The sequence below is a fragment of the Lutra lutra genome, chromosome 7 (genome assembly GCF_902655055.1).
Source record: "Lutra lutra chromosome 7, mLutLut1.2, whole genome shotgun sequence".
NCBI lineage: Eukaryota > Metazoa > Chordata > Mammalia > Carnivora > Mustelidae > Lutra > Lutra lutra.
The window spans coordinates 61575466-61592858 of NC_062284.1; the positions used below are offsets into that span (position 1 = coordinate 61575466).

The 17393-nt window shown below is 49.9% G+C and overlaps 1 protein-coding gene across 11 annotated transcripts in view; it reads right to left on the reverse strand.

Moving 5' to 3' along the window:
* The window catches only part of PLA2G4E (phospholipase A2 group IVE), a 60771-nt gene that overhangs the window by 15080 nt on the left and 28298 nt on the right, over positions 1-17393 (reverse strand). For 6 of the 11 annotated variants that reach the window (XM_047737846.1, XM_047737841.1, XM_047737845.1 and 3 more), the window contains 9 exons: positions 14417-14489; positions 7782-7918; positions 5516-5647; positions 4674-4714; positions 3423-3465; positions 2242-2305; positions 1248-1408; positions 1056-1145; positions 688-725 (listed from right to left, as the gene is read on the reverse strand). In XM_047737846.1, coding sequence (XP_047593802.1) covers positions 688-725; positions 1056-1145; positions 1248-1408; positions 2242-2305; positions 3423-3465; positions 4674-4714; positions 5516-5647; positions 7782-7918; positions 14417-14489 — 779 coding nt within the window. Of the gene's footprint in view, positions 1-687; positions 726-1055; positions 1146-1247; positions 1409-2241; positions 2306-3422; positions 3466-4673; positions 4715-5515; positions 5648-7781; positions 7919-14416; positions 14490-16397; positions 16496-17393 lie in introns of those variants that run through there. The other 5 variants (XM_047737848.1, XM_047737852.1, XM_047737850.1 and 2 more) reach the window with 2 other exon arrangements.

Genomic DNA, 17393 nt, shown 5'->3' on the forward strand with positions numbered 1-17393 from the left:
ACAGTAATAACAACACTGGTTGATAGTTGCTGAGTGTCCCTCTCGTCAGATCACTGATTTTTGGCAAGGGTGCCAAGACAATTCAGAGGGGAAAGAATAGTCTTTTCCACGAATAGTGTTGGGACAACTGGAGATTCACACGCAAAAGAACGAAGCTGTATCCCTATTTCATGCTATATATACAAATTAACTAAAAATCTGTCATAGACCTAAATGTGAGAGCTAAAGCCATAAGAACTCTTAAAAGAAAGCAGGGTATCCTCATGACCTTGGATGAGGCAATAATTTCTGAAATATAAAGCCAAAAGCACAGGTGACAAAAGAAAAAATACGCATGTGCTAGACATCACCAAAGTTCAAATGCATTTGTGTCCAAGGACATTGTCAAGAATGTATAAAGACAACCTCCAGAATAGGAGAAAATATTTGCAGATCATATCTCCAACAAGGGACTAGTATACAGAATATAAAAAGAACTCTTACAACTTAACAAGAGGCAAGTAACCCACTTTAAAAATGGACAAAGGATCTGAATAGACATTTTCTCCCAAAAGATATAAACATGGCCAATAAGCCCATGAAAAGATGCTCAGCCTGGTCAGCCATCAGGGCAATGCAAGTCAAAACTTCATTTCCCTCCCTCGGTTCTAGTAAATCAGAGGGACAGACAGAAGGAGGGTGCTTTACCAGGGTGTAGACTTCATGTGTAATTCACAGTCCTCGCCCTGGGAAGAGAAAGAGGAACAACTTTTCAGGGATGACGATTTAGAGCCAAGGGGTACCAAGCAAAGGAGGGGCGTCTCACCACATGGTACCCCCTGATCTGACTCAGCACACACATGTGCACACACACACATGCTAACCTCATTCCTTCTATGACCCTCAGCTCAGCCTCTACACACTCTCTTTGGCCCCACAGCACAGCCCGCAGTCTCCTACCCCAGCAGACTCCTCTGCCCCGTCTGAGAGAACCCCCTCCCATGTCACCGCCCCCCAAACCCTTCCCATTCTCCTCCCACAGCAGCTTCGGGCTGTGCTGCTCAGGGTCCCCTTACCACGGGTAGGGTCACCGTCTGGCCATCAGAGAGGCAGTCAAGGGGCTGGTGGACAGGGCTGTTCTTGCTGTGCGCACAGCAGCAGCAAAGCTGGAAGGATGGGCAGGCTCGGTGAGGGGTGAGGGGCTCCTCTGGCAGATCCGGCTGCCCCAGTCCCCCCTGACCCCACCCCCCACCATCATTGTTGTGTACCCCATAGCTCCACTGGCTTGTGGGCACGTCCACATGCATGCAGGGCTGGAAATACTTGGGGTAGTGGAAGCAGGCCGGGTTTGGGCAGCAGGGCTCCTGGCGGCATGGGACACGTTGGGTGTGCTCGAAGGACTCCTTCACTGTCACCAGGAGGTCCTTCACTGGAAGAGAAGACAAGAGGCCTGAGCCCCTAGGAGCCTCTCACTCCTCCACCCCAGCTTGCACCAAGAGAAAGCCAAGCTGGAAGAACCTGGGGCAGGGATTCAGAAGCATCTAGGGCACAGGTTAAAAGCCCTCCGAGTCTCATTCTGCAGGGCTGGGCAGGGCCCTAGAATCTGTATTTAGTGCGGCTGTGTATGATGAGGACAAAGAAGGTCCCCAGCAGGCCTCGAGATGCTGAGTCCCCTGGACTGGTCCCCCCAGATTCTGCTTCTCCAGGAGGTGCCCTGCATCGAAGACGGGCCCTCTCCATACCACCAGTTTGGGGGTGCAGCTTCTTCCTCCTTCCCTCTCCCATGTCCAGGCAGCTATGCTGCTCTCCTCTCTTGGGACAGGGCTGGAAGCTTTGCATGACTGAGATGGGATGGAATGGTAAGCAGAAGCAACTTGTAACTGTGGATCTCTTAGGTCCCTGCTGGTCATGAAATGCTAGGACCCTCTGTGAGGAAGGGGCACAGCTAGAAGGGGACGTGGGGGTTGTCAGTGCCCACCTGCCCGGGTGCGGACCACTGCAGCAGAACCAGGCGTGCAGGGCTGACACGTGTGGGCAGAGAGTGCCATGCTGTGCCACTGACCCCAGCCCAGGGCGCTGAAGGTCCCCTGGGTGACATGGAAGAGCATGCTCCCTATCGAGCGGCGGGCCGAGGGCCATGGGTTCATGACCCCTGAGGGGAGGTGACCCGAGAAGCCATGGCCAAGCTCAGTCAGGATGATGGACAGGATTGCTGTGGAAGAAACGCTGTCCACCACCCCCAGAGGAAGTCAAAAGACTCACTTTTCCTCCTCTTCTTCTGCCTCCTGCACTCTGCGTGAACTTCCAGGCGGGAGACTTGCCGAGACTGAAACAAAGGAAGTGGGGTCCATCTGAGCGCTGGCTGCCCCCTCCCTCTGTCAGGCCAAATGGAGGAGAAGAACCAGGGGATAAATACAGCGCTGGTCTGAATTGGGGCTGCTCCCGGGAACCATGGTGTGCCGACCACATTTTCTGAACCCAATCAAAGCTTGTCATCTCATTAAGAGATGCAGTATTTGAAAATGAAGCTGTCCTGGGGTGCCTGGGTGGCTCAGTGGGTTAAACCTCTGCCTTTGGCTTAGTTCATGATCCCAGGGTCCTGGGATCAAGCCCTGCATCGGGCTCTCTGCTCAGCGGGGAGCCTGCTTCCTCCTCTCTCTCTCTGCCTGCCTCTCTGCTACTTGTGATCTCCCTCTCTCTCTGTCAAATAAATAACAAAAGAAAAAAAGGAAAAAAAATCTTTAAAAAAATCTTAAAAAAAAAGAAAAGAAAAGAAAAGAAAATGAAGCTATCCTCAAAAATCTAGGCTATATGGTTTCTATATACCAGGAGTCATGTTCTCAGCTACAGGACAGGGATGGAAGCTACAGGATTGGTCCAAATAAAAGAGGGACATTCCTCTTTTGGGGCTTTAGAATGAGAACCGGCAACAGAATCGTCTTCTAAAAGTCAGATTCTTTTACCACAGCCTCCCAAAGACTGATTTTCGGGGGTGGGGGAGATCTCCTTGAATCCTGAGGCTTGAGATGCATTTATTTAGCTGAAATGTCTGTACCAGAGCTGAATTATGACAATCTTAAAACACCAAGTTTGTAATTGTAGAGGAATTGGAGCTGGGGTGGGGGGTGGGGGGGATGGGACGGAGGCTGAATCCGGGAGGAGGCTGCTTCCATGGAGATGCTTTTACTGGGGAGGTTCCCAAGGGGAGGGGTCATTCTGTGGGATATGGGATGGATGTTCCAGCCCCTGCCTCCCCAGAAGCAGGGGCTGGGCCCCCACCCCACCCGCCCAAGTTCCCGTTGGCCTGCTTTAGTTAGTCTGACTCCTGGAAGGCTCTGGGACAAGGGCTTGGGTGGGCTGTGTTCTCTCCCACGGTTCTGTTCCCCTGGGAGCAGCAGCCATGTGTGGCCTCTGGAGCTACAGGAACCTGAAGGACATATTACCACCAGTACGCCGTTGGTGATGAGGATCTCGGGTGGAGAGGGACTGGAAAACAAAATAAGAACTCCTGGTCAGTTATATCATTCTTGCCTGATTTCTCAAGAGGCGTTAAAGAACCTAAATAGGGTCAATAATGAGATAGCAGAGTCTCCTTGATCCTTATCAAAAGTCACGGCTCAAGAAATTTTAGATCACAGAGTGCATAAGTGTCTCAGTTGGTTAAGCATCTATCTGCCTTTGGCTCAGGTCATGATCTCGGGATCATGGGACTGAGCCCTGCATGAAGGCTTCCTGCTCGCCGGGGAGTCTGCTTCTCCCTCTCCCTCTGCCACCATCCCCACTGCTCGCTTGTCCTTTCTCTTTCAAGTGAATAATACAGTATTAAAAAAAAAAAAAGCAACCTTATATCTGTGGGATTGTCAAGGTGAAAAGTGGCATACATTTTAAATAGAATATGAAAAAATAAATGTATAGGTTGGAAGAAGAGTTCCTTTTAAACATTTTTATTCCTTTTTTAAAAGATTTTTATCTATTTGACAGAGAGAGAGGTACAAGCAGGGGGAGTGGCAGGGAGAGGGAGAAGAAGGTTCCTGCTGAGCAGAGAGCCTGATGTGGAGCTGAAGTGCCAGGTTTTTTTTGTTTGTTGTTTTTGTTTTTGTTTGTTTTGTTTTAAGATTTTATTTATTTGAGAGAGAGAGCGAGAGAGAAATGGATTGAGAGAGCACATGAACAGTGGGGAGGGGCTGAAGAGAGGGAGAAACAGACTCCCTGCTGAGCTCATGGGGCTCCATCCCAGGACCCCGAGATCATGACCTCAGTCAAAGGCAGACATATAACCAACTGAGCCACCCAGACAACCCCGGGGCAGTTTGTTTTAACAGTTCAGGGTCAAGGAGGAAACCCCCTGGGTCCTGACCTCTTTCTCAGCCTGCCTCTCCAAGGCCCCATCACCATGGGGCAGAAATTCTTCCCAAAGGTCACTCTCAGGAATGCAAGGGGCTGAAGCAGGCAATTTGGCCAGAGTTCTAGATCCCGGAAGCAAAACTGATGTTAGTGGAACAGGGTGAGCAGGGCTGGGGCCCAGTTACCTGCAGTATTTAGAAGCTCGCAAATGACTCTGAGGCACAGTGTGGGGTGCCGGAGGTGAGAGTGGGAGAGGGAGGTTAGCCAAAGAGCAGAACAGGCTCTGAAATGCCTGCTCAGAGCCACTGAGGGGTTAGGACCGTGGTGGGGTTAGGACGGGGACTACTCACCTCTCCTCCATCAGGAACTCGACCTCCAGCTCTTCCATGCCCTGGCAGGGGAATAAAGGGAAGGCAGCTGTGACGGGGGTGCCCCTATCTGTCCCCAGACATGTCCCTTTAGCTTCTACCCCCAGCTTGCCATTGCTCTCCTGCCTTCCCAAGGGGCTCAGCACCTGGGGCAAGGGAGAGCTGAGACTCAACCACCAAAGGACAGAGTCCCCTTCCCTCATCTGTTCCTTCACACCTCTTGTTGTGTAACTTCAGGAAGTTGTGGCTTCGTGGACCTTAATTTCCGTGCCAGAATGGAAGACAGGCAAAAGCAGAGAGACTCATCCTCTGCTGTATCCTCAGGGCCTGGAACAGTGTCCGGACCATAGTAGGAAGTCAAGGATTTGTTGGATGATTGAATTGATTAACATCTTGGTCTTGTCCAGCTCTGACTCTCTCTGATTTGCAGATTTACCCTTCTTTACCCTCATCTGCCCTCCATCCCCTGGGCTATCTCAGCAGAAGGACTCTGAGGGGAGAAAAGGGAACCAACACTTACTCCATCTCCATTTTGTACCATGAACAGTGCTAGGGACCTTAATTAGGTTTTTCCTTTTCAGGGTCACAACAACCCTGCGAGGTATGCATCACCATTGCCATTGGACAGACGAGGAAACAGAGAGCAGAGGAATTAAATCCATCCTGCCAGGCTACACAGCTAGTAAGCCTAGCACTGGGACTGAGCCAGCAGTACTGTCGTTTTCTGACTTGTCGACACAGAGAGAAGCCCGAAGAGCAGCACCAGACATAAGCAGCTGCTCCTCATGAGGCAGGAGGCTGAGGGCCTGGACACCAGCACCCACCTCTGGGTTGAGTGGGAACTTCACGTGGGTTTTCTTTCGGAAGCAGAGTTTGGTGAGGTCGTAGAGGACTGTCAAGAGATGGTCGTCTGGTGTCAGTGTGTCTTCATCACAGACGCTCAGCTCTAGCACGTTCTAGGGGAGGAAAGGAGGGTGCAAGTCCTGGTTACTGTGTTTGCATGGACCATTTTCCTAGCAAGGAGGTGGGTCTCAGGGATGTGGAACAGCACAGAGGGTCTCCGCTCAAGCATGACAGATTGTAGAATGATGAACTTGGCGGGAGGGGGGAGATCGTGTCTAAACTCTCTTTCTGAAGACTTCCTGACCCTCAGCTCTGATTGTTTTGGAGACCTGTGCTCTTTTGCAAGGTTGGCAAGGACCTGTGAAGTGTGGGAGATATCATTTCACCTGGGGGAATGATGGAAGGGCAGAAAAGCAGGACCCTTGCCAAGTCATAGACTGTGTTCGGCACTGGGGCCCCAGAGCTGAAGACAGCCCATTACATGCTAGAAAAACCAATTCAGGGAAGTTAACACCTTAATGCTCCAGGGGGGTGATGTGGCAGATTACAGGGATTCTCATACTTGGTTGGCTTAGGGTGAGGTGTTTGAACTCTATCCCTCCGTCCATCAGCCCATAAAGAGGGCTCATGGGTGGTCCCAAAGTTGAGCACCTACCCTGACATCTGGCTGAATGATAAGGTCAGCAGTTTTGGGTGACTTGGATTAGCTTTGAGTTCTCTTGTTTCAAGGAACCTGGGAGATGCAGGTTAGGGCTGGGTTGACTCTTTGGTCTTTATCAGGTGGACATAAGGTGGTCTGGGGGTTCCTTGATGAATGAGACCTGTTGACCTTGTAATTAACAGACATGTCCCAGAACCAATCCCATTGATTCATATGAGCAGCCCCACAGATCTTTAGACAAAGGAAGTCAAAATTCTGTTTTCAAGATGGCAGACTGAGCCCATGCCAAAATCCCCCTACCTCACCAAAATCACAAATACGATATAAGAGATATTTTTATAGTAACAAATATAATAAATATACTTTAATAAATAACAAATATAATAACAACAATAATAAATAATAAATAAAAATATAATAATAAATAATAATATATAATAATATATACTATGTATAATATTATATATTATATAATATATAATATAATAAAAATAATAAAAATAAAATAATAAATAACAAATATAATAAATAACAAATATACTTTTTAAAAAAGTTTTAATATTTATCTTTAGAGAGAGAGAGAGCGAGCACAGGGGACAGCAGGAGGAGAGGGAGAGAGAGTCCCAAGCAGACCCTGTGCTGAGCGTGGAGCCTGACATGGGGCCCAATCCTATGACACAGAGATCATGACCCACGTTGTTATCAAGAGTCAGACACTTAACCAACTGTGCCACCAGGCACCCCCAAAGCCCTTCTTGAAAGGAAAAAAAGGACTTATTATGAACCAGAAATAAAGCATTACCCTAAAACATGGAAGCAGTAAGCTGGAGATATCAAGCCTCAAGTGCCCCAAGAATAGTGTTGATACCCCTATGATGAGGACCAAGTTTGTTTTAGGAGCATTCTGCTGAGGGAGGACCTGGATGGCTCAGCCAGTTAAGTGTCTGACTCTTGATCTTGGCCCAGCTTGATCTCATGGTCATGACTTTCAGCCCCATGTTAGGCCAAAAAAAAAAAAAAAAAAAACCATACTGAGTTGGTCCACAGCTCAGTAAGCTCAAAGGAGAATTCTCCAGTACGAAAACTGCCATATATCTGAGAAAGGCCAACACCATGAAACAGTAGCCCAACAAATGAAAGAATAGACATTCAAAGAATTAGAAATAATAAAGCCTTCTAAAAAGGAGTTAAGATAGGGAAAGCCCTCTGGCTAGAATTAGACTGGCCTCAGACCTAGTGAATAAAATGGCCTTCCCCCTCCCTGTATTCTCCTACTTGGAGCATGTTCGGCAAGCACGCTGGGTTTTGCAGCAGGAACCACAAATTCTAGCAACAATTAGGTAGAAAGACAAGAGAAAAAGGAAAGAAGGTAGAAGGATAAGTAGACTCAGAGGGACAAACATGAGGCAGGCCTTATAAAGGAGTGGTGAGTGGGAAGATGGGTCACTGGGAGGAGAAGAAGTAGGTGGGAAGAAAGACAAATAGACATAAGAGGGACACATAAGCAAACAGAAGGACAAGCAGTCATGGAAGGGAATAGAAATGTAGGCAAGGCTGACAGACACAAGGCATCCTCTGAGTCTCACCTTCACTTGGCTCTGGATCTGGAAGCTGAAGGTTTCATTCCACTCTGGGTTTGGGCAGTTGGAGATGGTCCTAGTCCTCAACCTCTCACGAGAAGCAGTGGGCAGCCAGAGGCTCACAAAGCAGTCTGTCTGGCTCACTGTCCAAGGAAGACAAGGGTTGGAGGGAAGGGTGGGGAACCAACCCAAGTCCAGAGTGGAGAATATAGAGTTAGAAGGAAACTTCAGGCAAGTTACTTCCAGCACAAACCCTCATCTCCCCTCCTCACTCATGGGTCTGACTCTTCAGAGACCTTTGTCCTAGAACCCCAAGAAGGTCACAGCCTATAGGCCAGAAAATTCACAGAGGGGGATTCAGATCCCACTGATCACTCTCATGGACACAGATGGCTTCTGGCTCTTTTTTTTTTTTTTTTTTTTTAAGATTTTATATATTTATTTGACAGAGCGAGATCACAAGTAGGCAGAGAGGCAGGCAGAGAGAGAGAGAGAGAGAGAGAAGGAAGGAGGCTCCCTGCTGAGCAGAGAGCCCAATGCGGGGCTCAATCCCAGGATCCAGAGATCATGACCTGAGCTGAAGTCAGAGGCTTAACCCACTGAGCTATCCAGGTGCCCTGGCTTCTGATTCTTTTCAGAAGCATCTCAGCTCTCTGAGCAAACACCTGCTAGGTTAGGACAAGGTTTGCCTATAGAATTTCTCCTCTGCCAATGGAAGATCTAGAGGATGAGCCCCACAGAGTCCAGTTTAACTCTTGCCTTAGCCCAAGGTACCAGGGAAACCAAAGTAGGGCTCTGCTCTTCCTCAGGGCTGCTGAGAAGCAGGGGGTCAGAGTCTGCTGTGCATCTGCTCAGAGGGCCAGAATGGGGAAGGGCTTGGGTGGAATAAGAGTTTAAGAGAATCTAGAAGCAGGGGCCACCATTTACATAAGACTAATGTCTCGACTGCATCTAGGCAGGTTCTTCATACCTATACTAGTCTCCCAACACGAGGCATGTGACCCAAGAAACCCTCACATCTGAGGCCATGTACTTTTTTTTTTTTTCCTTCTCATTTGAAATGAATGACCCAAGGGTGATGTTGCTAGATGTGCTCTGGGGAAGGGGCAAAGGTTTTGTTCTTTTTTTTTTTTTTTAAAGATTTTATTTATTTATTTATTTGAGAGAGAGACAGTGAGAGAGAGCATGAGCGAGGAGAAGGTCAGAGAGAGAAGCAGATTCCCCATGGAGCTGGGAGCCCGATGCGGGACTCGATCCCGGGACTCCCAGGATCATGACCTGAGCCGAAGGCAGTCGTCCAACCAACTGAGCCACCCAGGCATCCCAAAGGTTTTGTTCTTAAAAGTCCCTCCCAAAGGGACTATCTGGGAGGAGGGAGGAAGAGGGGATGTGATTGCCCTAGTCCCTCTCCTGGCAATGTGCTGGGGTAAGTTCCAGGGTACACACCAGATATGTAGAAAATGGCAAAAGTCAACATAGTCTCCGGTGTCAGAGAATCCTCTCGATGGTGGAGCTGGTGTGAAGATATGAGTTTTGTTCTAGTAGGATTGACCAAAACTAGTTCATAGTTATTAGTAGTAATGTCCTATGAGAGTAAAACCCAAGATGTCCCCCTGGACTGGCTAATTTTACTTTGTCACCCCACTGAGAACATTATCAGAATTAAGAACCACACTTTGCATCATAAGCATCCCTAGCTTCTGATTTCATCTCCAATATCTGATTAATCTTTGAGGGCTTTACATTTAGTGAACTGGAAAACATGGCCCTCCTCCCACTCGATAAAGGTAGGATGACACTGCATTTTAGAGTTCATAATTGCTTAATCCAGACACAAAGAATGACCAAACCCAGAGGAATCTAAAGAAAATGATAACCTCATCATCTCCACCCATCCCCTCCATGCCCAACCTGCTCCTCCTCGCCATCAATTCAGGTGGCCAGGCCAGACCTCAAGTGCCATCCTTGGCTCTTACGTAACGTCACTTTAACTCTGTTGACCTCTCCAGCCCACCCACACCTCATTTGCGCCACCACTGCCTTAATGCAGGCCACTGTCTCCTCTGTGACCGCTTCCCAACTGGGCGTCCTGGCTCCTGTCTTGCCCTATTCTCATATTTTCTCTCAGAAGAAACCAGAAGGATCTTTTTAGAGCTGACTGTGTTACTCCCAGTTTAAAATCTTTCAGTGGCTCCCATCTGCCCTCAGGAGGGAGTCCCCACCACTCAACATGGATACCTCTCCCACTTCCCCAGCCTCAGCCCTCCTCCTTCTATCCTCCCTACCACCCAGCCCCTGCTCTGTCACCAAACACACATAGGCGCACGCACGCACACACACACAGCGCTTGCACTCACCCCCTACACTCCAGACAAACCCAGTCACTTGTGGGTCTCAGGAGTGCCATGCTGTCTTGCCATTCCTTCTGTCTAGAACACCGTTCTCTTCCATTTTCGCCTCACCCTTCCCTTGGCTAGCCCCTTCAGGTTTCAGAAGGAACCACCGCTGGAAGGCTTCCTGAGCCCCCACATCTTGGCCAGGTGCCCCTCCCTCCTCCTAGCCTAGAGTCTCTGCCCTTCTCTTGGCAGGGCACTAGCTACACTCCACCACAGTGCGTGTCAGAGCACCTGTCTCCACTGCACTCTGGATGCTGGGAGGGCCTGGAGACTATGTGTCAGCACTTACTAAACATTTGTTGGATAAATGAACTGAATGGAAAAGCCCAACTTCCTGCTTGAGGGCACTGCATCAAATTCTGGGCTGTCACCACAGATACAGGTAAGCAACTTGGATCTCTGACTCGTCTGCCTATAGGGAGACTCCTCAGGGATCTCCTGGGACCCCTCTGTTGGCTTTTCCTGGACACCCGCCAGAATGTCTCAGCCTGAGACATTCTCCTCAGGTCTGCCTCCTATATAGAGGAAGGAGCCTGCAGGCAGTGACCCCACCAACTCTATACCCATTTACTTAGCATGATTTCATCAACCCCGTAGAGGCCCCTTTGCCTCTAAAATCCCTTTCCTATTTTCAGTCCATGCCTAAAATTCTCCCATTAAGCCCATTAAATAAAATCTCAGTATTTTTGGCCTAAGGCTTAAATCGCTAGGTAAGATAGAAATACTCCTGGAAGAGACAGGATCGATCAGACACCCACACTTCCAGCATTGATTGATTTTTCAGTTCTTTCTAAGAGAACTGGTGCCACTGCTCTCCACAAGGTTGGGAAGGAGAGAGCAGCCAAAGGAGGGGGAAATCCTGGGAGGAGAGAGGTGACTTGATACAACAAGGCTGGTAGGGGCCTGGATGATACTCTGACTGGAAGGAAAGTGACCAGCATGCTGGCAATGAAGAATGGTTAAGCAATGCTGACCCAGTTCTGAGGATTTCAGAGACTGCAGGGGATTTCCTAGGCATTAATGGTTCTAATCCTTGTTCCTCTTAAGTGATAGAGGGCTTGGTCATTTGAGTGACATGCCTCCTTTCCCGGAATGTGGGTGGCAAAGAATGACTCAATGAGATCTACAAATGCTGAGAACACTACCTTCTTAATACCTCTGGAGACACCTGCCTCGCATCCCTTAGGGTACTGGTTTGAATTTTAACCTGATTTTCCCAAGAGGAATAAAAGTTCTTGGCCACTGGGAGGTTTCCAGGTCTACTCCATCCAGTCCTGGCCCGGGGATGGGTGGATCCCTGAGTCTCGTCCCTTTCAGGCTACTTGAAATCTTGGGAAACTCAGACACACACTAGAGGATTGAACCAGAGTGGAGCGAATTTTTGATCCAAGCTAGAAGAGAACAGTTTGGAGCAAGAGTAATCTAGGACCCAGAAGACATCAGGATAGTCACCAACCACATCAGGCAAGGTGGCAACAGAGTCCAGCCTACATCCTCTGTGGGGTCTACACATAACATGCCCCAGGCTGACACCCCCAGACACCATGTATGCCTCCCGCCCTGTTTCTCAGGGGAAATGAGAACAACATAAACAACAAGGGGAACCTGGAAACCTCCCAAAGTCAGCCTGTGTGCCAGAGGGGCTTGTGGGGAAAGGGAAGAAGAGGGCGGTGGGTCAGACTTTAGCCCATCTGTTAGCTGCCTGTTCCCCTATCCTCTCACCTCTGGGATATGCAGGGGACGGGTGTGGCAGGAGAAGATAGAAGAAAGAGGCTTGGACCAAGGGAAGGTCTACACACACAGGTGCAGGCATGCCACGAGAGTGTGCAGCCCGGATGACCCACAGGGTTGGGACAGACACACCTCAGGAGTGGAGACAGGTGAGGGCAGCTGTGGGCGTGTGCAAGCTGTGGGTATCCTGGGGGCGCAGGGAGTGGATGAGTGTTGCCCAGGGGTGAGTTAAATGTCCGAGTAACCCACCATGGCGTGGGCAAGGAAGGCAGAAGAGGTGGCCAGGCCCTGCCCGGGGAACACTTCTCCTCAGATCACTCACCGGTGGCCTGGGAGGCCCCGAGAAACCCGAGAAGTCCCTAGCAAAGCCAGGCCCAAACTGGACACTGGCCAGCATGGGCTCTGGACACTTGTCCTCCAGGGGGCCCAGCTGGAGTCCTTCCCCACCCCTTGGTTTTCCCTCAGCCCCAGGGCCCTCCCTCCTCTGCCCTACACACTCATGCCTGCACTGTGGCAACAGCATCTCACCAAGTTCGTCAGCCTCTCCCCACCTGTGCTCCAGCACAGTCTGCTGCTCTCCTCAGGAAATCACACAATCCCTTCCTCAGGAACCCGTCAGGAGCCCAGCTGCCCTGTCCCTTGGATCTCTGTTCCTCCTCTGCCTGGCCCCAGCCTCCGTTTCCTGCTTGTCCTGTCATCCCCCCCACCACGCCCCCCAAGGACCAGACCTGGGATCAAACACTACTTCCACCTTTAGGCAATTATCAGCCCTCACCCACCCAGTGGGCATCAGCACTACCCTCAGGTCGTTCAGAGGAGCAAGCTGCCCCCTGCAGGTGCTCCCAGATGCCCAGCGACTTCTCTCCCTCCCTCAAGATGGCCTCTTCCCCACATCAGGCTCCCAGGACCTGCGGACGCTCACACTATGCTCCTCTCAGATCCCAGGCCGTCAGAGTGGCCTTCCTTAGCTACTCCTGGCTTTTGGTGTCCTCCTCCAGTCCTTTTTTTTTTTTTTTTAATTTCATTTATTTATCTATTTATTTATTTATTTGAGAGAGAGAGAGAAAGCATGAGCAGGAGGTGGAACAGAGAGGGAGGCAAAGGGAGGGAAAGAATCTCCAGCAGACTCCCTGCTGAGCGCATAGCTGAACCCTGACCCTGAGACCCTGACCCTGATGAGGCTTGGCTCTCACAACCAGGGGAGCATGACCTGAGCCCAAAGCAGGAGTCAGAGGCTTAACGGTTTTTCACTGACTGAGCCACGCAGGCGCCCCCAGTTCTAAATTCTATATTGACAAGATTAGAATGCCATCTCCTGTTACTGGCCTATAATTGCTTTGGGTATCAATGTCTCCCTTGTTAAAATGTACACTTGGCGGGGGGGGCGCCTGGGTGGCTCAGTTGGTTAAGCCACTGCCTTTGGCTCAGGTCGTGATCCCGGAGTCCAGGGATCGAGTCCTGCGTTGGGCTCCCAGCTCTGTGGGGAGTCTGCCTCTCCCTCTGACCTTCTCCCTTCTCATGTGCTCTCTTTCTCTCAAATAAATAAATAAATAAAAATAAAATATTAAAAAAATGTACACTTGGTATCATAGCTCTCTGCCTTCTCTGCCCACCACCCCCCCCACCAGCCCAGGACCTCTCTAGCCTAAATCTCAGGGTGAGGGCAGTACGAATATCATGAGCTCTGGGGAGCCCTGGTGGCCCTTGGGCCATTCCTGTGTGGTCACCAGTGAGGGGGGACACGCCCCCAGCCATGGGGCCTTGACACAGAGCTTTCTCCTCCTTGAGGGCCAAGCTTCTCTCTGGATGGGGCAACTTGAGGGTGGCATAGGGAGGGGATCTGGGTTCTCCTGATTTCTTGAATTCCCAAAGATAAGCATGAGAAGAGCATCCTGACCGCCCAGATGCCTTCATTTCTCACTGAAGCCAGAGACTTCCCGGGACCCCCATAACCTGGGAAGCAGTGGGGGCTGGGACGAAGGTAAAGTTACGTCTGCGAGAAAACACTGCACAACCAGCCCTGGTGAGTCAAACTGCATCGTCCATGGGGCTACACTGCCAAGCTGGTGCTGTGCAGCTTCTGCCATGAACTCCAGAACCCAGTGTAGGAGCCATACACCAAGAAGGAGCCCTAGGACTAGGCTGACAGATGGGCCTCTCCCTCTCCTTCACCTCTACTGGCCCACCAACTCATTCAGAAGCAAGGAGTACCCAGTGTAGGAGAAGCTGCTGCCCCTGGAAATGGGTGCTAGGGGAGTGGGAAGGAGAGAGTAAGGTGAACGGGGCTCTCAGACCCAGGCAGACTGTAGGGGCTGATCGTGCCAAGGTTATAGGTGAGAGGAGAGACCTGGAAAAATGATATAACCCCCAAAGTCTGAAATACAACCCGAGTATAGCAGACACACCCACACCCACCCACACCCACACCCCCACACCCCCACACCTTGCACACCTCCGATGTGTCTCCAGCCAGGTCCCACAAGCAGAGGAGGCAAGACAGGGCAGGATACTCACCCCTATCAGCCTGTCGGACATTTCTCATCCGGATGACCTTCACGGTCAGCATGTGGCATGGAGACAGCCCGCCCTGTGGATGGAGAGGATAGCGGGCTCAGTCTTCAGGTGACAACGCTGACAGAGAGAGCAGCTCAAGCCACCCACAGGCTCCCACTGCTCAGACTCAAGAAGCCTCTCCTGACAATGTGCATTTCTGGGCTCCAGAGGATATCACTGGCCCCCAAGGCCACTGAGGTGAGAGGCTTTCTCCTCCCCCCACTATGAGCCAGCACATCTTGGAAGGAGACCGCTTCAGGCCTGTTCTGTTCATGCTTTTCCTGGTTGAATCACAGGATTTGAAGACCCTCCCCTGAGAGTTTTACCCAGGCATAGAGGAGTCTGTTTACCATTCACTCCTAGCCTGCGCCCATGGCAGATGCCCTGGGACCCCTCCCACTGACCAAATGACCATATTTACAGAGGCCTTTGAACTAGAACCTTTTACACTCCACACAGTTCACGCTATGCTATCAAAATCTCATCATGCCTTTTTAGGAGGATGCAATTCTCTATTTAAAATATCATTGGGGTTTTGGGAAAAACATAAAAGTATGAAGAAAAAGAAAAGTCTCCAGCATCCCACCATTCAGAGACGATCACTGTAATCACTCTCTTGTTTTTTGGGGTTTTTTTGAAGGTTATAATTAGGGGCACCTGGGTGACTCAGTTGTTAAGTGTCTGCCTTTGGCTTGGGTCATGATCCCAGAGTCTTGGGATTAAGCCCCATATCAGGCTCCCTGCTCAGCAGGGAGTCTGCTTTTCCCTCTCCCTCTATCCCTCCCCTCTGCTTGTACGTGCACTCTCTCTCTCTTTCTCTCTCTCTTGCTCTCTTTCTCTCAAATAAATAAAATCTTTAAAAAAAATAAATGTTATAATTATTCTGATTTTCAACTAAGACTGTACACAGATCATTTATGTGCTTTGGGTGTCGTCAAAGGTAATAATACTATAAGACCTATAGTTAGCATCTACTGAACACTTACTATTTGCCAGACACTTTTCTTACATTTTTAAATCTTCATAAGACCTTTATAACAAAGGTTTTGCTATCTTTTTAAATTGATATATAATTGACATGACATTGTAATCATTTTAAGTGTACAATGTAATGATTTGATATACATAGATACTGCAGTAAGATTACCACAAGGAGTTAACACCCATCACCATACAGGGTGACAATGAGCTTTTTTCTTGTCATGAGAACTGTCACCATTTTGATGTCTGTCCTTCCAGCCTCTTCCAGAGCTCCATTCTAAGCAGCAACAACAGAACAATACCCAGGGGGCTGCTCCACAGACCCTGAGATAGAATTAGAGCCTCTTCCTCCTCAATCCCCATTAGCTGCCTCAGAATCAGAGCAGAAGCCAAACTGATAGTTATAAATAGTCTTTATAGTTTATAGTTATATATAGGTCTGAATCCCTTCGTGTGAGGCTGGCTCTGAAATAGCCAACCTCACGAAGGTGAGGGTGTGAGGCTGTCTTCAGAGTAATTCGATCTCACAGGAATCTCTTTGGAGCTGAGTGACTCGGCCAAAGGCCACGCACACGGCTTCTCCCCCGCTCCCCGGCCCCCATCCCCCGGGGCTGGAAATAGGGCTGGGTCTTTGGTCAGGCCCATTCTAAGCAGGGTGGGCTCCTCATTTCTCACTCCCCCTTCCAGCGGAGTGGGTGTCCTGGTCTGATCTGGTGAGGAAGAGAGAGTCGGGTTTCACCTGTGAGAGCGTCTGTGGCAAAGCCTGTTCCCACTGGCCTACTTTCTCAGAGGGCAACAAGAGTTCAAATGGACCGCCGAAGGCCTCAGCCCGGGCCAGGGTCGGTCCTCAGGGACATTTCATAGCATTGAAGGGCTTCTCCTGCCTCCCAGAGGGGCTGGACTGCACACACCCCCCCTCCGCCGTCCCATGTGTCTTCTCTGGAAGGGCATGAGCACTCACGGCTTCCCGTAGGACCTCATTCCAGGTGCCCCCTGCCTTCCAGGAAAAGTCCTCTGCTGCCATCGAAGACTGACACCCTCCAGGGAGGCTGCCCACCTCTTCCCACTCTACCTCAGCAGCGCCAACCCCCTCAGTGGCAACCTGTCAAGTGTCCACCATGTGCTAAGTGTGGTGTGTGTAATCTCTACATTCCATCTTGCTCAGTCCTCACAACACCCCCACGGAGCAGTTATTATTAGCCTCACTTTACAGATGGCGAATCTGAGTCTGAGTCCTTGGATGTTGGGCCCTCAGCTAGAATCGGAGGAGCCCTAGTCTGAATTCAATTTTAATTCTTCAGCCTGAGCGTGTAACCACGACCATGGTATCCCCTTACTTGGAACCGAGCATTAACATTAAACACAAAGACAGGTGCCACTTGTCTCCCACCCCCTCCTCCTTCATCTTTTCCTCTTAGAAACTATTTCCCTGATAGATTCTTCTTTTCACTGGGAATTCCCCCAAGACTCTAAAATAACCCCCAAACTCTAATAGTCCTTCTACTTGCAATGCTTTCACGAGCTATATTTCTGCCACTATATTCCACCATCTCGCTCTTTTTTAAAGAGCCAGCACACACAAGAGCCTAAGAGTTCTTGAAGGAGAAGGCTCCTCTGTGGTCTATCTGGAGTCTCAAATCACAGCTTCTAGCTCAGGAATCTGCAGGAGAGACCAGTTCCAAAGCACTCCTCAAAGGACTCTGACATTTCGCCAGCAGGGAGGCAGAACCTGGCAGGGGTGTCGAGAGAGAGCCTAGAGCGGTCATGCTGGGAGGAAAGAGGTGGGAACATGGGACTTGAGTCTTGGGCCCAGATGAGTGCGACACCCAGGTCTGTGAAAAATGACCGTCTTGGATAAAAATGAATGTACCTGTTTTGCTCTTGCTATAACCAGCTCAACGGAAGGAGTGCTGGAGAGAAGCAAAACTTCATGGCCCCAGAGGTAACTGAAACATGG